The sequence below is a fragment of the Suncus etruscus genome, chromosome 13 (assembly GCF_024139225.1).
Source record: "Suncus etruscus isolate mSunEtr1 chromosome 13, mSunEtr1.pri.cur, whole genome shotgun sequence".
NCBI lineage: Eukaryota > Metazoa > Chordata > Mammalia > Eulipotyphla > Soricidae > Suncus > Suncus etruscus.
In genome coordinates this window covers 15,805,910-15,829,434 of record NC_064860.1, presented here as the reverse complement: position 1 = coordinate 15,829,434, position 23,525 = coordinate 15,805,910, and the positions used below count along the sequence as shown (strand labels likewise).

Sequence of the window (23,525 nt, the reverse complement as noted above, 5' to 3'; positions counted from 1 at the left end):
CACTGCTTTAATCACAAGTGCTAGGAGGAATTGGCAGTGCTGGGATTAAACCTGTAGTGGCTATGTGCAAGGCAAGTGTCTTACCTGTTTGTACTTTATCTTTAGTCCTAAGATCCTCAAATTTTAAGTAAGACCACGAATTGATTTATAATGATTTTTTTTCCCGGTTTTTAGGTAATACACTGGCAGCGCTCAGGGGTTACTCCTGGCTTTATGCTCAGAAATTGCTCCTGGTGGGCTCGGGGGACTATATGGGATGCTGGGATTCGAACCAACGACTTTCTGCCTGCAAGGCAAATACCCTACCTCCATGCTATCTCTCCGGCTCCTAATTTATAATGATTTACCCAAAGACAATTATTTGATTAAAAAGGTTTTTGGTTTTGGGGCAAGAGCGATGTCACAGCAGTAAGGTGTTTGCCTTGCATGCATCTGACCTAGGACAGACCTTGGTTTGATACCATGGCGTCCCATATGGTTCCCCAAGCCAGGAGCAATTTCTGAGCAAATAGCCAGGAAAAAAAATTCCTGAGCATCACCGGGTGTGGCCCAAATCCCCCCCAAAAAAGGTTTATGGTTTTGAACAGAGAAGTTAAGAGTACTTCCTATGGGGCCAGAGAGATAACACAGTGGTAGGGCATTTGCCTTGCATGCAGCTGACCCAGAATGAATGGTAGTTCAAATCCCAGCATCCCAGATAGTCCTCTGAGCCAGCCATGAGCGGTTTCTGAGTGTAGAACTAGGAGTAACCTAGTTACACACGCTGCTGGGTGTGACCCAGAAACAAAACAAATATGAGTGTTTCCTGTGACAGTATAGTGGGTGTGTAGGGTGCCTGCCTTGCATGAAGCTGAGCAGGGTTGATCCCCAGTGAGTCCACTGAGACATATGGTCAGGAATCATATGGTTCTGAGTCTGCCAGTAGTGATTCCTTGGTGCAGAATCAGGAGCAACCCCTGAGCACCCCTGAGGACCTGAGTGTGCTCCCAATCCAGAACACGAAATAAAACACAGAATATTTATTTCCGAAGCTTGGTTTCAGGTACAATATCTGAAATTTATGTAATAAAGCAGACAATTTCATAAAGAGGTAAAAATCACTAATTCAACTGTCAGAAGTCTAATACCGACTTAATACCACCCTTTAATTTTTTTGGGGGCGGGGGGCACTCCCAGTGGTGCTCAGGGATTACTCCTGGCTCTACACTCTGAAATCGCTCCTGGCAGGCTGAGGGGACCACATGGGATGCTGGGAATAGAATCCAGGTCTGTCCTGGGCCAGCCCCACAAAAGGCAAACCCCCCACCGCTGTGCTCTCTCTGGCGCCTAATACCACTGTTCTACCTGTAGTGTTCTACTAACAAAAAAATAGAACAGGTGAAATCAGCAATGACACCTTGAAAAGTCACTTCAATTAGGCAGTTAGGGGAACCTTTTAAAAGGAAATGACACTTAAATTAAATAACAAAATAGAAATGCATGAGAAAATAAGTCAAATCTCCTGGAAGCCAATGTATCTAATGTAAAGGGTAGGGAGGTTATAAAATAAGACAGCTACAGCCTGAGGTACACGAAGCAAACCAGCTGCTGTGTGCTGAGAAGAGCATTAGAAGCCAGGGGCCAGAGAGATAGCACAGCGGTAGGGCGTTTGCCTTGCAAGCAGCCGATCCAGGATGGACGATGGTTCGAATCCCGCATCCTATATGGTCCCCCGTGCCTGCGAGGAGCGGTTTCTGAGCACAGAGCCAGGAGTAACTCTAAACACCGCTGGGTATGACCCAAAAACCAAACCAAACAAAAAAGAAGCCAGGGGACAGGCACCTGGGGGATGTATTCAGTCATGGGGAGGGAGCAGGATTCATGGGTGAGCTGCCTTAAGAATAGCTGGGCTCCCTATTGGGCCCTCAGCCAGCCACCCTTGACTCCTACTATGCAAAGCCGCAGTCAACGGACAGTCTCAAGCACAAGGAGTGAGGATATGAACTAAGTGGAGAGAGGAGAGTACCTCGCATCCCTCCAGAAGGTAGACACAAGGTAGCCTTGGTACTCCCCACTCTGACCCCCAGCAGTTGCTCTGTGCCCTCACTCCCTACTGCCAGCAATAAGCTCCTGAACATTCAAGCAACTGAACATACTGGAAAACAAAAACCGAGCAAATCACTGCAACGTATCATATACAACAGGAAGGACAGAGAAGGCCTCTTTGGAGGCCAGGACAGGAAGTTGAAATGTCCATGTCTCCTCAGTGGGGGACCACAGACATCCCCCAAGAGTTGTTTAAATGCTGCAGGGAGTTTCTTTCTTTAGATTTCTTATGGAAGCAAGACACATTGTCGACAATTGCTGCAGTTGCTGACAAACAAACCAGGGCAGTGGATGTGGGGCAAGTGTGCTGTCCCCAGATGTGTACACTGCTTTACTATCAGGAGAGCTCATTGCAGGCCAATGGTGTTAGCCAGAATGAGCTGAAGAAAGAATTAGTAACACAGAAAGTTTTTTACTGAGAACTTTCCAAAAACATTACAAAAGGACAAAAGTAGACAGTAAAAAAAATCCAGTTGCCATTGTGGATGCAATGCAAAATCCTACTGATCATGTGGAAAGCATTTCTGAAACACTGCACAGGAGAAAATCACCAATGAAAACCTCTGAGAGGCAGACTCTTTAGACAGAAGGGTCTGTCAAGACTGTGCAGGATGGAAGGGGAAAAAAAGCACCAAGGACTAGAAAAAAAGACGTTGATAATGGGTGGCCTAAGAGTTTCTAGGAAGAAAATTCAGGCCGAGCAGCACCCCAGCACCCAAATTCACATCAGCTAAGGGAAAAGGATTTCAAGTCCAGCCTATCAGTCAGGAGTAGGATCAAATGCAAATTTTTTTTATATGTAAGAAACCATAAGGCCTATCTGAAAATTTGTTAAATTTCTTTTGCAAAATAAAAAGAAAGATAAGTGTGTTCACATTAGGAATAGTGCCGAGCAGGGACTGAAGCGATAGTTCAGTGGTAGGGCGATTGCCTTGCATATGGCTGACTCAGGATGGACTTCAGTTTGATTCCCAGTGTCCCGTATGGTCCCCCAAGCCAGGAGTGATTTCTGAGCGCATAGCCAGGAGTAACCCTTAAGTGTCACTGGGTGTGGCCCCAAAAACCAAAAAAAAAAAAAAAAAAAGGAAAAAAGAAATAGTGCTAGCTAAAGAAACTTTGTTTTTTGAAACTTTTATTTTTAAAAAGGATAAAACATGAGAAAAAAAAATCATACCATAATCTTAAAGGGCAAAATCAGTGGGGGCTGGGGTAAAAAAAAAAAAAAAGGACAAAAATCAAACCTCGTATTAAAATTCCAGATGGCTGGGACATGTGAAGAGAAGAACAAAGAGAAAAGATGAGAAAATTCTCTCTAACTTGACTGTAGATTTAAACTGTCAACGAAAAAGTTAAAATTTCCTGTTAACAATGTAAAAGTGGAGCAAGGTGCCCAAACTGTCCCTCTAGTTTTTCCCCTTCGTGTTTCCCAGAAGTGGAAAGATGGAGTGGGAACAGTGGCAGCTGTGGGTGCAGCTAAGAGATGCTGAGTCACCGTTTTTATTTCTGAAAAGGGAGCACATTAAGGGACTGTACTTCAGATTACCCCACTGAAAAGAGAAAATAAACCCAGAAAACAAAACTTAACGGTAATCTCAGTAATCAATAAATGCAAGAGCATTCCACGTCCCTGTTAGTGGGTTTTGTGTTGGGGCAGCTATGCTGGGCACTATAATATAAGCACAGTAAGGAAACAGCTCAACTGAAGGAGCCGAACAACTTCTAAGAAGGAATTCTAGGCTGAGCACGAGTCAGAGAAAGTGTAAAAACCAACTGGAGAATAAGGTGAAAGATTAAGCAGAAGCTGGAACATCCAGAACGTGTTGGATTCTAGCATACAGCTTCTAGGAGATGGGCTAAATTGCAACCTAAAAAACATTCAAGGAAGATGCCACATTTGAGGATGGCAGAAAGACTTAAACATTTTGAATTAATTATAAAAACTGTGGGTGATAACAAAGCCACTGAGCACCAGTCTGTCGAGCAGTCTGGGTGACCAGAACATGAGAAATAAGGCATAATAAGCTGAACAATCTAGAAAACACCAAAAGCCCACGTAGTTTTTTCATAGGGGACAGTCCCCAAGTGGTCCAGAGTTTTAGTCTATGGACAACAGTACCTGTGCATCTTTAGAGTATCTCAGCAGTAAATGGGTGGGAGGGAGTTAACTTAGGGATCACAGACAGTCTGAACAGAAAGGGGACAGAGAAAGCAAACACAGAACATAACAAAGCACAGAAATCCAAGCCATTGAGCTGGGGAATGGACAACTGCACAGAGCCAGCAGCAGCCCTGGAAACATGACTGGGCCAGAGCACTGTATGACCATCACATGATTAAGGACAGCCCACGTCATTGAGAAATGTTAACTTACGTTCAATGAACTCTTTTTTAGAAGACAGGGAAGCATGTAATACATTTTAGAAAAATCCATCAAAATAGTTAAAAGCAAAAAGCACAGATACTTAAGAGCTGTAGGTTTTGGCATAGAATCACAAAACTTCATACCCTATCTTATTCTTAGAGGATCACGGATCAGAATGGGGGCTGGAGTGATCATAAAGTGGATAGAGTGCTTGTCTTGCACGGAGTCAACCGTGGTTCAATTCTTGGCAGTCTATATTATCCCCTATGCACTACCAGGAGTAATTCCTGAGTGGAGAGCAAGGAATAAGCCCTGATAATCACTGGGTGTAGCCACAATACAAAAATAAACAAAATGATCACTGATCAAAACAGATTCTTTTTTTTCCCTCATAGTGTAAGCAGTGGTCCTCAAACGATGGCCTGTGGGCCACATATTGTATTTGTTCATGTTTTGTTTCTTCACTTGTAAATAAGATATATGCAGTGTGGGGGCCGGTGAGGTGGCGCTAGAGGTAAGGTGTCAGCCTTGCAAGTGCTAGCAAGGAAGGACCGTGGTTCGATCCCCTGGCATCCCATATGGTCCCCCCAAGCCAGGGGCGATTTCTGAGCGCTTAGCCAGGAGTAACCCCTGAGCATCAAACGGATGTGGCCCAAAAAACAAAAAAAAAAAACACACCAAAAAAAAAAAAAGATATATGCAGTGTGCAAAGGAATTTGTTCATAGTTTCTGCTTTTACTACAGTTCGGCCCTCCAATGGTATGAGGAACAGTGAATTGGACCCTTGTTTAAAAAGTATGAGGACTACTGGTATAAGGGATCAAAATCAGTCTTACGTGCATATGCAAACACTTTACCATTGAAACACATCTCTGGCCCACAACAGTCTTAAGAACTGTGGGTCTACAAACTAAAAAATAATTTATGTTTATATGGGGAATCTACTTAATGAAGAAAAAGGTACAGAATTATCACCAGCGTCTTAAAAGACAAAAAGGAAAAAATTGATTTAGATTAGGAAATGCTTTAAGTGGAGAGGAAAAGCTTATTTATTCAAGGAGAAGGACTAATTTATCTTGAGTTTGATCTCAATATGTTGTAATGTAGACATAATTAGAATAATATAAAGCGCTTTTCAAAATATAACTTATAAAATATCCAAAATGAACTTAGCTTTAAAGAATGATGTCAGGAAGGACACATTGTAGTCTACTTCATCTTCAGTCATTTGAATATATGTATAGTACAATCAGTTAAATGATTCGGTACAATTAACATTAAACAGTAAAAAAGATAGCTTCATTACAGATTGGAGAAGGCCCCACCACAGAGCATAAACACAACTACCTGGTTGTTTGTGGTAGGTAAGCTCCCTGCTTGTTAAGCAGAACCACCGTTTCTTGAAATTCTTCTTTCCAATCCGAGTTCTTCCCTGAGCTCGTTTATACATTTCACTGCCCAAACAATGGAGACAAACATTTAACTACAAATATCAGAAACAAAGAACTGTCCCTTAATTTAAAACACATGGATGGATTTATGAGATGATGTTAGGTATTTGAGGATGATTTTGTTATCAGCGACTCTTGCATTTAGATTAGCCATTCTAAGGAAATAAAGTTGGTCTATAAACCTAACTGCTAGCCAGTACAAATTATAAAGAGCAAAATGCACGACTTCCCTCTGAAATTTACAGTGACAACAGTCAAAGACTAACTTGTTATGGTACTGTTACCTTTTCAGAGTACTCCAATATACATGACCTCATTTATGAAATAACTCTAAGACCGAATGAATGAGGTATTAAATTAATCAGGAATAAAAAGCCTAGCACAGTACAAAAGCCCCAATTTTTCAGGCCCACGCTCTTTGTACTTAGTATCTATTATTGGAACCTGAAGAATAACTAATTCCCTTTAATTACCCTTCTTTCAAGTGCACTGGTTCACTTGTACCACTGGACTCTTTCGTTTCAGTAGATGAAATTTCATCCAAGAACTAAATGGAGAAATGAGCGATTATTACACTTTGTAATAAGGGACATCAGACATTGTTTCCGTTTTAAATAATGCTGTGAAGTTCTTCATTATTAAGGAAAGCATGTAAGTATAATTTATAAAGCAAAACACATTTAATAATAAATGTTCTTAATTTATAAGTGACAGTTCTTTAAAAAGGATCTTAATCCAAAATCAAGTATAACATTCTCTGTAGATAGAATTTAGTACACAATCCCTTAACAGCAATTCTGAGATTTATAAAGCTCTGAATATGCTATTTGTTTTTTGACTAATAATAGCTATTTGGTTGTATATCTCCATCTAATTGGCAACATTTAGTTTGCATTTATCCTGCATGGTGTGAATATCCGTACATTGTGCCTACCATGTAAATGCTGAATCATGAGGTGCTACTCAAACTCCACTGGAGGGTAGTATATAACAGGTAACATAGATGCATCTTTCAAAAATTGAATCTTGAAATATTTTCTGGTCTCAAAGATTTTAGCTCTGGGATTGTGAACCTTTTTTCAGGTCTGGATCACTGAGTTATGGCTTACTAAACCAAATTCAACGTATAACTTACTTTTGTAAGGCAAGTGAGAATAGTTTTGACACTTTCAAATAGTGCAGTAGAGCCCTTATATGGCATAACATCCAATTGGAGAGTTTACTGCTCCTATTACGTGTAATTGAATTGAACCCTGAGACATAGTGAATGAGTTGCAGCAATTGCTACTACTTATTGGCAGTTCTTCGGTAACAAGGATTGCAAATCTCTAGTCATGAACGAGGTCTAAGGGTCAGAGCCATATAGCACAGCAGATAGGGAATTTGTCTTGCATGTGGCTACGTGGGTTCAATCCCTGCACTCCATATGGTTCTTCATGCACTGCCAGGGGGTGATTCCTGAGTGGAGAACCAGGAGTTACCCCGGACCATTGCCAGATATGGTCCCCCAAAAAAAACATAGCAATAAAAAAAGACTTAAGTCTAACACCCATTCAAGATGAAAACTCTCAATAAGATGGAAATGGAAGAAACTTTTCTCAGTATAGTTAGACATTTATCACAAGCCAAGCCATAGCAAATATTACTCAATGGAGATAAACTGAAAGCCTTTCCTCTAAAATCTGGTAGCAAAAAAAAAAAAAAAAAAGAGGGGTGCCTAAGCAATAGTACAGTGGTAGGGTGTTTGCTTTGCACGCAGCCAACCCTGGATTGACCTCGGTTTGTTTCCTGGCATCCCATATGGTCCCCCAAGCCTGCCAGGAGCAATTTCTGAGCACAGAGCCAGGAGTAACCGCTGAGCACTGCCGAGTGTGGCCCAAAAACAAACCAAAAAAATCTGGTACAAAACAAGGCTGCCCCCTCTCACCACTCCTATTAACATAGAACTGAAAGTACTTGCCATAGCAATTAGGCAAGAAAAAGATAGAAGAAGTCAAGCTCTCGTTTTGCAGATGACATGATTTACATTTGCAAAACTCCACCAGGAAACTTTCGTTTCGTATTTTTCCTTGGCACTCGACAAAAACAAAGATGTTTGTGATTCTTCACAACTTCTAATTTTTATTTGTGGGACGAATGATTATTTTGAAGTTACAGAAGAGCTTGCTGTACTACAAAGCATCAAAGGAACAACAGGCAAGGATATCAATGAAAAGGTTTGCCAAACTGAATGGTTTGGAGCTGGACTGGGCTAAGTGTGACAACTGATGGTGCTCCTAAAATGGTGGGGTCTAAGAAAGGAGTGATTGCTTGGCATTAATCAAAGATGAAAAAAAAAATAACCATTCTCATCCAATAGTCATACACTGCTTCATCCACCAACAAGCGCTGTGTTGTAAATCATTGAAGTGGGACTCTGTTATGAAAATTGTAGTATCTTGTGTTGACTTCATTAGAGCTCATGCACTAAGCCACAGACAATTTCAGAAATTTTTGTCTGAGCTAAATGTTTACTATGAAGATGTTCTGTATCACAGAGAAGTTTGTTGGCTGAGTCGAGGGAGAGTTTTGAAATGTTTCTATGAGTTATTCCACAGATTACAACTTTTCTGCTTTCAAAAAACAAAGTCGTACCAGAGCTCAATGATGCAGAATGGTAATGGCACCTTGCCTTAATGACAGAAGTAACAGAGCTACTCAACAATTTAAACTCAAAATCTGTTAATGAAAAAAACCATTGGTTGCATTTCCAAACAAAATGTGTGAATTCACTGGAAATATTGCAAAAAGAGTTAAAAATTAGATTTAAAGGAGCTTCATCTCCACGAACAGGACATTTAGCTTTCCTGCAACCCATTTTCTATTGACATTGAAAATGTGAATACCATTTACCAAATGGAACTGGCTGAATTGAAGAATTGTGACTTTCTGAAAGATGCATTCAAGTCAAGTCAATTTTTGTTTGTTTTTTGGTTTTTGGGTCACACCCGGCAAAGCTCAGGGGTTATTCCTGGCTCTATGCTCAGAAATCGCCCCTGGCAGGCACAGGGGACCATATGGGATGCCGGGATACAAACCACTGTCCTTCTGTTTGAAACGTCTTACCTCCATGCTATCTCTCCGGCCCTAAATCAATTTAATTTTTATGCATCTCTGCTCTCTGAGACATATCCTCATTGCAGGAACAATGCACTCAAAATGACAACCATCTTTGGCAGCACTTACGTCTGTGAACAGACTCTTTCTAGAATGAAACATTTGAAATCTCCCACCAGATCAAGACTAAGGGATGCACACTTGTGTGCATGTGTTATGACTAGCAGTGACAAATATGGAACCGGACGTTGACCATCTCATTAGCCAAAACAGGCCCATAGTTCCCATTGAAATATTGGTAAGTTTGTTGATTTAATTTTACTTAACTTAAATATTGTATTTGTTCCCGTTTTGTTTCTTCCCTTGTAAATAAGATATATGCAGTGTGCGTAGGAATTTGTTCTTAATTTTTGTTTTTACTATAGTCCAGCCTTCTAAAGGTCTGAGGGACAGTGAACTGGCTCCCTGTCTAAAAAATTTGAGGACCCCTGATTTAGAGGCTTCTAGCATGGCACTGTCTCTGAGTTTACTGGTAAATAAGAAAGGAAAACAGTACATTAGGGACAAAGAGCTGCTGTCAGTTTAGGAGTCTAGAGCCAAATTTGAAAAAGACTGTACTGACGGCCTACGAGTGGGTGACTGAGATAAGGGCACAGAAATCCTGGCAGCCAAACAGTCTCTTTGCTGACATCACCCACTCAACCCATTCTGCTGAAATCAGATGCTACCAGTGCGTGAACAAAGGAAAAACAAGAGAGGACGCCATCACATGCTGTCCTAAGTCTGCACATTGTCCCTCAAATGTCTCAACAATGTCCTACTAGTGAAAGGCCAGCATTTTCATTGCCTACAATTATTTTGAAAGGCTACTTAAAATCTTTCAATGGCTGCATAAATCTTGGCTGAACTTTTACTAGGCTAAATAAAACAATTCACTCCTTTTTTCCTTGGCTCTAAATTTAAAAACCCTTAGTATTTACTAAGTGCCTATTTATAGAGTTTTTTGGGTGCTGCAATAATGTCTCATTTGTTTAAGAGAATTCAGGACCAAAGAGCCTTTCAAAATATTCCCAGTTTCTAAGTAAGCCAATTTTTGTATCACAGACTGCATCACATGGGATGCCGGATGATCGAACCGCGGTCCATCCTAGGTTAGCGTGTGCAAGGCAAACACCTTACTGCTTGTGCCACTGCTCTGTAGAAGGCTTTTAAGCCTTTTAGTTTATAGCAACTTTCTTTGGGTTACTGCCAAAGTTTATACTATTTATAAAGTGTTTAATAATTTCTTTTATTACAGCAATTATATCCACAAAATACACTAAGCCTTTACCCCTTGACCAAAGGTTTAAAATTAGTGGCATTTTGCCCATTTGGCAAGACATTCTTGGTTGTCAAAACATCTTGTAATATACCACAAATCAATAATTATGCATTCAGGGGGCTGGAGAGATAGTAAGATACATAAGGCATTTTCTTTGCATGTGACCAACCTGGGTTCAATCCCTGCCTTCCCAAGCACTACCAGAAGCAATTCCTAACTGCAGAGCTAGGAGTAACTTCTCAGCATTGTCAGGTGTGGCAAAACCAAAACCCAAAAACAACAAAATTCATTCAAATGGTCAGAGTGCCAACATGATCTGTTACCAAGTCACACCGGCAATAGTAGTTCTTGCTAAAACTCAGCAAGGAAATCAATAGTTTTGCATGGGAAGAGATAGGACTAGCTCCTAGAAATAGTATCACAAGATACTATTTCCATAATAAAGCAAACATACCTTTTTAACTGCTATGATATATCCTTCTTCTTGAAACATTTTGAAAAATTCACACATGAACGTCTCCTTGAAACTTGACTAAGAAAAAACACACAGGATTTACAAATTAGGCAGAGAGCTGTGAATGTCATGAACTCTATACTTTAAACTGAGAGTTAGGTCTGAAAGGATTCTATCAGGAATTTCGGGAGAATTACAGGTCTGTGGAACTCAAGTTTTTTTTTCAATAGTTAGGTGACAATGGTATAGCATCTCCCTGAAATAGTAACTGCATCTGTGAATGTTAGGGTTTGCCTTTTTTTTTATTTGGAAAAGAAGGCATGTGGGAGAGCCAAAGACAGAGTGAAACAGCATCTAGAAGTAAGAGAACAAAGCAAAAGATGTGAAGACTCGGGGCCGGGAGGTGGCGCTGGAGGTAAGGTGCCTGCCTTGCCTGCGCTAGCCTAGGACGGACCGCGGTTCGATCCCCCGGTGTCCCATATGGTCCCCCAAGCCAGGAGCAACTTCTGAGCGCATAGCCAGGAGTAACCCCTGAGTGTCACAGGGTGTGGCCCAAAAACCAAAAAAAAAAAAAAAAAAGTGAAGACTCACCTTGCTTTTGGATAGGCTCCCCCAGCTTCCCAAAGTCTGAATTGTTTTTGAGAGGAGAGTTAATGTTCTGATTGTCTGTGCATCCTAAAGAAGATACAAAATTCAGTAGTTTCCAAGAAATTAAATTTGTCCAAAAAAGTAAAATAGAGAATAGGCTATATTGCCCCTAGACAGTGCTTCAAAAATATTCAAACAGATAAAATCTAGCTAAAGATGAACTGAAAGGAAAAAGTACTGACAGGCCATTGATAAAAGTAATTATACACAATATTACCCTTTTATGACTAATATACAGACATCACTTTTGTTTTTTGTTTTGTATTTTTAGGTATCCCTTTTTTAGGTATTCCTTTTAGAGTCTGGAAATGTCCACAGAATTTACATTTATCTACCTTGTATCTTAGAATAGCAGTTTCCAAATTTTCTGTACTCAATCTATCTGCAAGCATATTCAATAATTTATATGAATCTGTAATCAAGTTTTTATATCAAGAAAGACCTAAACTGGCTGTACAAATAAAATAGTAACAGCTCATAAAGCATCTCAGCAGCGGGCAACTATTTGGTTTTGTTCTTCAAGGCCTTTTAGGATTGTCTTCAGAAAGAATATATAAAAAACGAACTAAACAGAGTTCCTAGTAAGTTACTGCTCCTTCTACCAAAAAAAAAAAGTATATAGCTGTGTGAGTTTTCACTAATACTCCATTAGTACCATCAATTTCCTTGTAACGATCAAGGACATCTTTCATTGCTTTATGTATTCAAATAAACAATATCTTCTACTGGAAGACAGAACACGTCAATGCAGAAATGTTTTTGTTTAGTTGACATTCCTGAATATTTTAGTATCTACACTCTGAAAATAGGAGTGAATGGGAAAGAGACATTTGGCATATAACATAACCTGAAAAAAGACTACCTGAGGTATGACTATGATTTACTGAGACATAGTTACAGACTTTAAACACTGTTCAGTAAATATTTTGGAAATTTTCATTGTTTTTATAAAAGGCCCATGTTTTTTTACAACATAAAAATTTTAAAAAATGTGCTAATAAATTTCTCCAAGACTTTTCTGTTAGACTGAATTATATGAAACTCTTGGTATTTAGCTCTTTTTTTGGGGGGGGGGGGCCACACCCAGTGACGCTCAGGGGTTACTCCTGTCTATGCACTCAGAAATTACTCCTGGATTGGGGGACCATGAGACGCTGGGGGATCGAACCGCGGTCCGTCCTAGGCTAGCGCAGGCAAGGCCTTAACCCTTGCATCACCGTACTGACCCCTATTTAGCTAGTTTTGATCTAAACTTTTGTGTGTGTTTCACCATCAAATTCAAGAAAATTGTCCATCTCACACCACCCCTACCCCCAATGATGGGTCATATTTTCTTAAAAGACGCTATTTCCTTGTTATAGGCCACACCAATAGTGCTGAGGCAATTGGCTATATGCAGTCCAGGGACTGAACTAGAGTTGACTGCATACAAGGCAAGAACCTTAACCCCTGCAGTATTTCTCTGCCCTAAAAGACACTATTTCTGAATCCTCCATATCAGCAATCTGCTAGTAAGTCCCCTCTACTAGTATTATCTTCTCTACCTAAATACATGTAGGCTGGGGCTACAGAGATAGTACAAGATGTTGCCTTTTTTTTTAGTATATGTGCTGCCAAAATGAGCACAAGATACTTGCCTTGCACATGGCAGACGCTGGTTCAATCCTGAGCACCACCAGGAGTGATTCCTGAGGTGAAAGCCAGTGATAACCCCTGAACATGGCTGGGTGTGGCCCAAGGATGACAACAACTACAACAAAAGCCACCCCCCCCAAAAAAAAACCCAAATAAACATAAGAAACACACATATATTTATCTACATTTAAAAAAGTTCATCATTGGGCCAAAGAGATAGCATGGAGGTAGGGTGTTTGCCTTGCATGCAGAAGGTCGGTGGTTCGAATCCTGGCATCCCATATGGTCCCCTGAGCCTGCCAGGAGTGATTTCTGAGTGCAGAGCCAAGAGTAAACCCTGAGTGCCACCGGGTGTGACTCAAAAATAACCCCTTTCCTCCCAAAATAACTCAACAACAACAATGAAAAAACTCATCATTTAATGGGATTTCTACCTGAGATGCCACATGCCTATGAGAAAGATGCTGCCCTGGTTTGAGGTTTTAACATTTATAGCAGAAACTATAGATCTATGTTTTTAAAATAGCAGAATAAATGCCACTGTGACAGAGCCAGCAGCACATGTAAGAGAGGTCAATGGGGGCTAGGGCAATAGTACAGTGGGAGGTACTTGCTTTGCACAAGACTGACCTGGTTTTGATCCCTGGCATCCCATATAGTCCCCTAAGCCCCGCCTGAGTGTAGAGCCAGGAGTAATTCCTGAGCATTGACATCTACCCCCAAACCCAAAAAAGGCCTGGAACTCAGAAGTATGCCCTGGCTGGCTCCTGAAAGGAGCAGTCCAAAGAGAGAACTAGAGTAAAGTCAGAAGGATGATTTGCTCTTCAATGCCTCCAGAAAAATTTTCATAACAATGGTCAATGTTAACATGGTCCACATTTTTTTTCCTTTTGGTTTTTGGGTCACACCCGGCAGCACTCAAGGGCTATTCCTGGCTCTATGCTCAGAAATCGCTCCTGGCAGGCTCAGGGGACCATATGGGATGCCGGGATTTGAACCACCAACCTTCTGTATGTAAGGCAAATGCTTTACCTCCATGCTATCTCTCTGGCCCCATGGTCCACATTTTAAAGTGTAAACATTTTAAATTTTCAAATGTGTGGGAACAGTGTGCTACAAACTAGAATCTACCCATGCCTTTAAGAAGTAGGGCAAGCTCATTTTTTGATATACTTCCTACATAATGCAGCATTCAACTACTTCTTCCTTTTCGGGAAGGGGGTTTGGAACTTGCAGATTCCTGCTTATAACACATAGGTTCCAACCTCCATTGATGTATTCTTTAACCTTATTTTTTTTCTTGCAATCCTATTTTCTTTTCTACTAAAAGAGGTAATAACTTGCAATTCAAAATATTCGTATGGAGGAGGGAGATGGGGGCATTGGTGGTGGAAATGTTGCATTGGTGAAGGGGGAGGTGTTCTTTTTATGACTGAAACTCAACTACAATTATGTTTGCAATCATGGTGCTTAAGTAAAGATATTATAAAAAATATTCCTATGTGTAAAAATTTGCCATTTTTAGCTAGTTCTTGTCCCCAACCACTCAGCAACTCTTAGTCCTGGTCGTGATGTCATTACTCCTGGTCTTGATAGTCATTGGGGTGGTGGTGGTGATAGTGTAATTATTTGCTTTCAGTTTCTATCTGAATTGACTATACCCCTTACTTGGTATTAACCAGGTAATAGTTTTACTTAGATAGATTTAAGTTGCTTTATGGGTTTACCCCATTCTCTCATTTAGAAGGAGAGGATGGAAGAAAAGGTCAGACTAAGAAACCACCATGAAGTTAAATGACAGCTTGCAGTAATCCTTCTGGCATTCTGGCTAATTATGGTGCCTGTGGTTAGGACTTTCTTGAAATGTCTAGTATAAGAAAATGCAAATCCAATGTGGACACAAAGTACAGCCACAAGTTCAGAGGTGGAAGTTCTGTTTATGTCTAAAATGCTGCTCTGAAGATTTTGCTGCCAGTCAGTTTCAATGACACAACCATAGAATAGTTCTATGGGGTCACAGTGATAGTCCAGACAAATGCAAGGGCATTTGTCTTGCACACAGAGGACCGGGATGGCTTTGATTCCCATCATCCCATATAGTCCCCTGGGCAAGCAAAAAGTGAACCCTGAGATAGGAGTAATCCCTGAACAATGCTATGTGTGGCCCCAAACCAAAAAACCAAGAACACCTCTGTGAACAAAAGAACACTGGCCTACTCGCTGCTGATGTGACTCAGTGCTTTGGCAAGAGAGGATGGTTCTGTTCAGTTTTCATGGTGATGCAGGTGCTTAGTAGGAAGCAGCATTTAGAGGCCCTCTAGGTCCATTCTACTCCAGGCCCACGCATCTTCCTTTCCCTGCATTAGTCAGGGAGCACTTCCTCATTACAGTTCCAGTGTAGAACATGGGGCTTGCCAAAGGTTCTAACACCCACCTGGCCCAAGAACAGAAACAAACCACAGACTGCTGAGTTAAACAGTGGCCTTGGAGAAGAGACTGATATTTTCTTATCTGTAAGTGAGTACCAAGAGGTAAACTGGGAAGATTCATTTAAAACAGAAGACACTAAGAACAAAGCCTAATTAAAGTAAGCATTATTATTTTGATCTATTGTTAAACTTGTTTTGTTTTGGGGCCACATCTGGTGATGCTCAGGAATTCTGGCTGATGAGAAAGGGGGACCAAATGAGGTGCTGGGGGACAAATGTGGGTTGGCTACCTGCAAGGCAAGTACCTTATCCTCTATCTTATCTTTCTGGTCTCCCTATTATTTACAAAATACCTGAGTATTATTATCACTGATTTATGTAAGATTAGAGAACATTTGGAACACAAAGCTTGAATCATCAGCCAAAAATATCCTAGAGAAGAAAACAAATTTAAAAAATGTGTGGATCCATATAGTGTAAATGGTAGTAACTAGAACTTGACCACAAAATATATAAAAAAATATATATTTACAGTATCACTCGGGTGAATAAAAACTCAGTGATCCCACCAAATTATAAGAATTATTTGCAAATGAAAATAAAGCCTATAGGGGCCGGGAAGGTGGCGCTAGAGGTAAGGTGCCTGCCTTGCAAGTGCTAGCGTAGGACGGACCTCAGTTCGATCCCCCGGTGTCCCATATGGTCCCCCCCAAGCCAGGGGCGATTTCTGAGCACATAGCCAGGAGTAACCCCTGAGCGTCAAATGGGTGTGGCCCCCCCCAAAAAAAGAAAATAAAGCCTATTAACTAATAAAATACATTTTGTGCTCTAAAAATCTGTAAGGATATATAACAGTAGAGGGAAAATGTTATAAGTCCACTCTTTACCCATTACAAAGCCTAACCACTTATCAATTTTCAATACTCTTGTGTATTATCTTTTAGCAACCAAAAAAAGAGACTTTTTTTTTTGCCTTCTCTAAAATATACCCAGAATTTCTTTGGCTGTGTCAGTCTTTATGCATCAATTCTGAGACAACATAACCAAGTGAAATTGTCTTTCCTCATTGCAACAAAAATGAAAGTGGAAGAAAGCTTTGAGAAGAACACTTACTGGATGATGAGGTCGCAAATGAAAAGTATGAGGTGACACTACGGCTACAGCAAAGAAACGGAGAAATACAAAGCTGCTCACAGCAGAGTACTGAACATGAGGGTCATCTGCAGGGAAAAATGGCGAGATGTCATGCACAAAAACACGATGGCCTTGTGAAATACTGAAAAGACACGTAGACCAAGTAGGAGGATCGCTATAACCTGTCCCATCAGGACTGAGTAGATGACAATGAAAAGGGACTAAGAGAAAAGCACAGGGTTTAAGGTGCTTGGCTTGCAACCAGTTTGATTCCCAATACTGCATATGGCCCCTGAGCACTGTTAGGACGTGGTCCAATCTATCCCATTCAAAAAAAATAATGAAGTGAAATGACAGTTAATGATTATGACTAAATTAAAAGGAGGAAATCTTAGAATTAAAAAAAATCTGGAAGAAATGATAAAGGCAAAGATGCTAAGTTTTCTGAAATATTGTCATTAGGAAAAGTAATTCTTTTCTCACCTGTAACATTTCCCCTCAAATTACAACAATATGGTAACCAGTGCTATCTATTGGGAATACTGAGTCTCTTTTTCAGTTTGGAGATATGTTTCAATTTTCCCTTAAAATCTTAAGATCGGGGACCAGAGAGATAGCACAGCAGTGTTTGCCTTGCAAGCAGCCGACCCAGGAACTAAGGTGGTTGGTTCGAATCCCGGCGTCCCATATGGTCCCCCGAGCCTGCCAGGAGCTATTTCTGAGCAGAGAGCCAGGAGTAAGCCCTCAGCACCGCCAGATATGGCCCAAAAACAAAAACAAACAAAAAATCTTAAGATCAAAGGTCAGAGCTATTGTACAGCAGATAGGGGGCTCGTCTTGCATGTGGCCAACCTTGGTTTAATCTTCAGCATCCCCAAGCACTGCCAGGGATAAATCCTGACTGCAGATTCAAGAGTAACCCCTGAACATCACTGGGTGTGGCCCAAAGAATTAAATAAAAATTACTATCAGAGGTGATATAATAAAACACTGGCAAAATTTCGACTTTAAGAAAGCTATTTCATTTTATAATAAAAGAAAAGTAAACTAAAGATATCTGGTGGCTCTTTGGCCACTGACAGGTGGAGAAGTTGGTAAGAGTGAAGGAATGTCTGGATTTGAATTTTCTTCTTCGGGCCACACCCGTTTGATGCTCAGGGGTTACTCCTGGCTAAGCGCTCAGAAATTGCCCCTGGCTTGGGGAACCATATGGGACGCCAGGGGATCAAACCATGGTCCTTCCTTGGCTAGCGCTTGCAAGGTAGACACCTTACCTCTAGAGCCACTTCGCCGGCCCCTGGATTTGAATTTTAACTCCTAAGCTACTCACTAGGGCAAGTCACTGAACGTTTTTACTTCATTAGAAATACTTGCATGCGGGCCCGGAAAGATAGCACAGCGGTGTTTGCCTTGCAAGCAGCCGATCCAGGACCTAAGGTGGTTGGTTCGAATCCCGGTGTCCCATATGGTCCCCCGAGCCTGCCAGGAGCTGTTTCTGAGCAGACAGCCAAGAGTAACTCCTGAGCACCGCTGGGTGTGGCCCAAAAACCAAAAAAAAAAAAGAAATACTTGCATGCGGGGGCGGAGAGATAGCATGGAGGTAAGGCATTTGCCTGTCATGCAGAAGGACAGTGGTTCAAATCCCAGCATCCCATAAGGTCCCCCGAGCCTGCCAGGAGTGATTTCTGAGCATAGAGCCAGGAGTAACCCCTGAGCACTGCCAGGTGTAACCCATATACCAAAAGAAAAAGAAACACACGCACGCGCCAAAAACCAAACACCAAAAAAATAAAAGAAAAAGAAATACACACACACACACACACACACACACACACACACACACACACACACACACACACACCAGGTGTAACCCATATACCAAAAGAAAAAGAAACACACGCACGCGCCAAAAACCAAACACCAAAAAAATAAAAAAAGATACACACACACACACACACACACCCTGGCTTCCCATATGAAGCACACACGACGAAATGCAAGTGTCTTAGAACTCACTACTACAAATTTCACTACTGTAGTTTCTTGAGGACATGGAGTAAAAATAATGTTTGTAATCAGTGCTTAAGTATATTATTTTTAAAAAGCCTGTGATATTAAGATAAGTTATTTAAAAATTAAATGGCTTAAGTAATACATAACGAGGGCCAAGATCACTGGGGATGTGGGGTACTTGGGGATGTGGAGTACTTTGGAGAAGGCCAGGCCTAAATTTGAGACTGTTTGCTGAGTTATGAACTAATCTTAAAGCTGAACAACTGCTTGGTTTTATAGATGGGAGGAGTTTGTGGGCTGGCACTAGGCCTGCTCACTCAGTACTCTGTGCTTTTTCAGGACCTCACCGGACACAGCCAGTATTTCATCTTCCTACATCAATGTCTCTGCTACTCTCATTGTTGCTGTGAGGACTAGATTTGGTACATTTACTATCTGAATGAACTGTCCAGTCTCCGCTGTATCATCAACAAGGACTTCTGAATCTGAATTTGATCATGTCAAATAACTGAGGCCTCCCCTCCATATTTTCTCTCCCTGTCCCAAAGCAAAGAAAAGAGCAGTCTCCTAAGAAATGAGTATCACACAGCTGGGTAATACTGATTGCTAAAGTTGGTGCTTCCTCTGATCCTTTTAGATAGATATGAAGAGAGAGCTATGGCTGTCTGTTCACTGAACAGAGATGCAAATATTTAGTTAACTCCTAATTTCATGACACGTTCCCAAGCAAAGGTTTGACAAGACTACTCCTGAAAAATTAAAGTATACTATTGATACCTCAAAATTATATATACCTAGTATCTAAAACCATTTCTGCAGTTTCTAAGCTGTCAAATCTAATCAGTTTTCCCATATTTTTCCTGAGATATACACTTCATTATATCAGGGTGCACTCCCCCATTTTGGGGAAATGTGTCACACATTCAGGCTTGGGATACAGACTTTGCTTTTTTCCACTTTGGAGAGGCCTGGTGTTCTGTTTAGATTACACATCTTTCTCTCCCTTTTATTTCCCAAATTGACCTCTTTTACTTAAAGAAAGTTGTATGGAACCAAAAATTCTCACTAGTTAAATGCATGCATGTGGAAAAGGTAGTTGGTGCAAATAACAAAAATATTCATTATATTTAATAATTTCATAAGTTCCTGGAATAAACACTTCTATGCTGTCATATTCTGTCTCAATTTTCACTTTGTGAAAATGCTTTTGAATTTCCTTATTCAGAGCCTCCAGAATACTTCCACAAAATGGAATGTTTTAAGATTAAATCAGATGTCTTATTAAAATGCTAAACACTACCTACAGATAGATGTCTACAAAAAGCTTTAAGCATTTAACATCAAGTAGACCATAACTTCGCAAAATAAATCCAACGTAAGGGGAAAAGGTATGTTTTAGTAAAATCAGGTACTTACTAGGAAATCTTTGAGTAGCCATTTGCCTTAGAGAATAGAAGATATCACACATCACAGTGGGACAGCTCATACTTGATTTGACTATTGTACTGAATAACTTGTCTACAAAGTAGCGCAGATTCTCCTAGAGGATAAAAAGGAAAGGCAAACATTTGATATTTTTGACCCTTATATGTTTCTAGTAGCCTTTAATGGAAAAAAGAGGTAATGAAAATAGGTCTATTAGGCAGTCATGACCAGTATTCTCCCCCGCCCCCCTAATTTCAGCTTCTTTTCTTTTCGTTTTAATTTTTATTTTGACCATATTGGCTTACATATCTTTCACAGTAGTATTTTAGGTACGTATTAACATTGAATCAGGGGAATTCCCATCACCAAATTTGTCCTCCCTCTACCTCACCCCACCCCCCTTCCCTTCCTGCAACCCATATCCCCTACCATCACCCCCCCACACCCCCCACCCCCGGGCAGCTAGAGTAAGTGGCATGACCAGTATTCTAAAGCTTTGTTTTCCCTCTCAAAATGAATTCATTAACAGGACGGTTTGTACTCTGACCGAATTTAATAAATTAGATTTAGCCTAGCTGGATATAAAGAGAGAGATAAATGTGTGAAATAAATATTACAAGAAATTGTAGGGCCCGGAGAGATAGCACAGCGGTGTTTGCCTTGCAAGCAGCCAATCCAGGACCAAAGGTGGTTGGTTCGAATCCCGGTGTCCCATATGGTCCCCCGTGCCTGCCAGGAGCTATTTCTGAGCAGACAGCCAGGAGTAACCCCTGAGCAATGCCGGGTGTGGCCCAAAAACAAAAACAAAAACAAAAAAAAAAAGAAATTGTAGAGAATAAAATGGCCCAAAGGGAAGTCAGGGAAATGGATCAGATACGGAGGCATGTGGGCACCATGATATTCTGTAACCTGAAATAGAGGCACTGTTTTTCTGGGAGCAACTCCATGTGCTCACTGACCTCAAAGCAAGTGCTTGGCCAGGGATGGGGATACAGGCTGCATACAGAGACAGCCTAATTTTACTACTGCAACTAGAGCCAAAAGAGACAATAAAGAACAAAAATACAGCAAACACCAGCAAGGAAGCAATCCTTGAAATACAGGAGATGCAAGAAATGCTAAAAAGAGTACAGGCATTGTGTCAAGAAGAAAAGGCAGTGTTTCCCTCCACAGAGCGTGATGATAGCACTAGCAGGAGAGAAGAGCATCAACCAGTAAAGTGATTTTGATGCATGCTAAAGAAACCATGAACTTACCTTATTATTTTCCACATTGTCTCCCTCTTTTAATTTGATAGGGTCAATTTCACAGGATTTAGAGGATTCACATATCTGAACAACAAGATGGTTTCATTTAATCTCTTTTCTAACCAAATTAGCAAAATGAAAATGACTTTAATCTTTTAATAATACCCAGTTATTTATAAAAATGGAAACTAACAGTTTAAAACTCCACCCGGAAATAATGTATACCACACACACACAAAACCATATATAAAAATATTTCACCTAGATTTTGAAATGCTAGTTCAAATGCACTAACAAAGTACCATAAACATAATATCCAAAAATAAAAAAACCCATAATATCCATTATTCTGTTTATATTATAGACATAATGAGAATTCTTACGTTATCATGTGCCTTTTTGTTTTTAAGAAGCTCAAATTATTTTTTTTTATTGTGGGCAAAGTGAATTACAAATCTTTCACAGTGATATATATATATATTTTTTTTTTGGTTTTTGGGCCACACCCGGTAACGCTCAGGGGTTACTCCTGGCTGTCTGCTCAGAAGTTGCTCCTGGCTTGGGGGACCATATGGGACACCGGGGGATCGAACCGCGGTCCTTCCAAGGTAGCGCAGGCACCTTACCTTTAGCGCCACCGCCCGGCCCCTCACAGTGATATTTAAGGCACATAGGAGTAATGAATGAGGGGTATTCCCACCACCAGTGTTGTCCTCCCTCCACCCCTGTTCCCAGCATGCATCCCACTTCCCCTTCCTCTACCCCCAGTAATGCTAGTCCAACTGTTGCTCCCCACATGTACAGCTTGATGTAGATTGAGTATCATTTCTGTTATTGTTGTCTGATCTTTTTGTTTGTTTGTGTGTTTTTGGGTCACAACCGGCAGCGCTCAGGGGTTACTCCTGGCTCTATGATCAGAAATTGCCCCTGGCAGGCACAGGGGACCATAAGGAATGCCGGGATTCGAACCACCGTCCTTCTGCCTGAAAGGCAAACACCTTACCACTTTGCTATCTCTCCGGCCCCGGAGTCTGATAATTTTTTATTTCCACCAAATGGACATACGACTGTTTGGTCTTGGTATAATACATTTTTCTCCCTCCAAATTATATCATGTGCCTTTTGAATAAAAACCCACTGATGGGGCCGAAGAGATAGCATGGAGGTAGGGTGTTTGCCTTGAATGCAGAAGGACAGTGATTCGAGCTCCAGCATCCCCATGGTCCCCCAAGCCTGCCAGGAGCAATTTCTGAACACAGAACCAGGAGTAACCCGAGTACTGCCGAGTGTGACCCAAAAACCAAAAAAACCAAAAACAAAACAAAACAAAAAAACCTCAAAAACCCACTAAACAGTACCAGACCTTAATCCTTCAGTCCTACGTGGATGGGTAGATCCCTCCCAACAAGAAGCACTGAAGAAAGGCACTGCTCTGAGACCCCACAGAATGGAGCTTCGAGCTTTACCTCGTCTAGAATAGGTTTCAATGTCACTTTCAGGTAGTGCCTTCCCACTATTTTCATCATCTCATCCAGACATCGGGTAGCCAAGGAGTTTCCTCTAAAAATCGTATTTGCATCTCTGAAATACAAATAGAAAAAAAGGCAAAACCAAATGCAGTTTTAAACAATGGCTATGATACCAACACTGAAATGTTTGATTCGGCTACACTCAATTTTGCAAATTTTACTATTCATATAAAGATCTGTTGCCCTGGGGGTTGGAAGATAGTATATTGAGTAGGATGCTAGCTTTGCACACCGCCAACACAGCAGGGTTAAATATCCAATACTATATGTGGTTGCCCAGGAGTGAGCTGGGTGCGTCAGAAAAAGTTAAACACACAAAGTTTTTAAATATTCAAAATTATTAAGATATACAAACATCTCAAATATCCAAGGACAGATGACTGGATAAAGAAACGTCTCGGGCTAGAGTGATATCATAGGACAGGGCCTTTGCCTTACACGTGGTCAACCCAGGTTTGATCTCCAGCACCCCATATGGTCCCTGAGTACTGTGAGGAGTAATCCATGAGCAGAAAATCATGGGGAAAAAAATCCTGAGCATCAACAGCATGTGACCCCACCCCCCTCACCAAAAAGGGAAAAGAGACTGTGGTCAACACACACAATGGAATACTATTTAGCTATCTAGACAGAGCATGCTGCCAAGTGGATGGAACCAGAGGTGTCATACTGAGTGATGTCAATCAAAAGAGGAAC

At 40.9% G+C, this 23,525-nt stretch overlaps 1 protein-coding gene across 1 annotated transcript in view; it reads right to left on the bottom strand.

Moving 5' to 3' along the window:
• Positions 1–23,525, bottom strand: part of RASA2 (RAS p21 protein activator 2) — a 101,806-nt gene that overhangs the window by 9,022 nt on the left and 69,259 nt on the right. Inside the window, exons 12-19 of the mRNA XM_049785337.1 lie at positions 22,767–22,881; positions 21,310–21,384; positions 20,045–20,168; positions 16,595–16,701; positions 11,361–11,444; positions 10,770–10,847; positions 6,372–6,445; positions 5,795–5,901 (exon numbers count right to left, since the gene is read on the bottom strand). Coding sequence (XP_049641294.1) covers positions 5,795–5,901; positions 6,372–6,445; positions 10,770–10,847; positions 11,361–11,444; positions 16,595–16,701; positions 20,045–20,168; positions 21,310–21,384; positions 22,767–22,881 — 764 coding nt within the window. The remainder of the gene's footprint in view (positions 1–5,794; positions 5,902–6,371; positions 6,446–10,769; positions 10,848–11,360; positions 11,445–16,594; positions 16,702–20,044; positions 20,169–21,309; positions 21,385–22,766; positions 22,882–23,525) is intronic.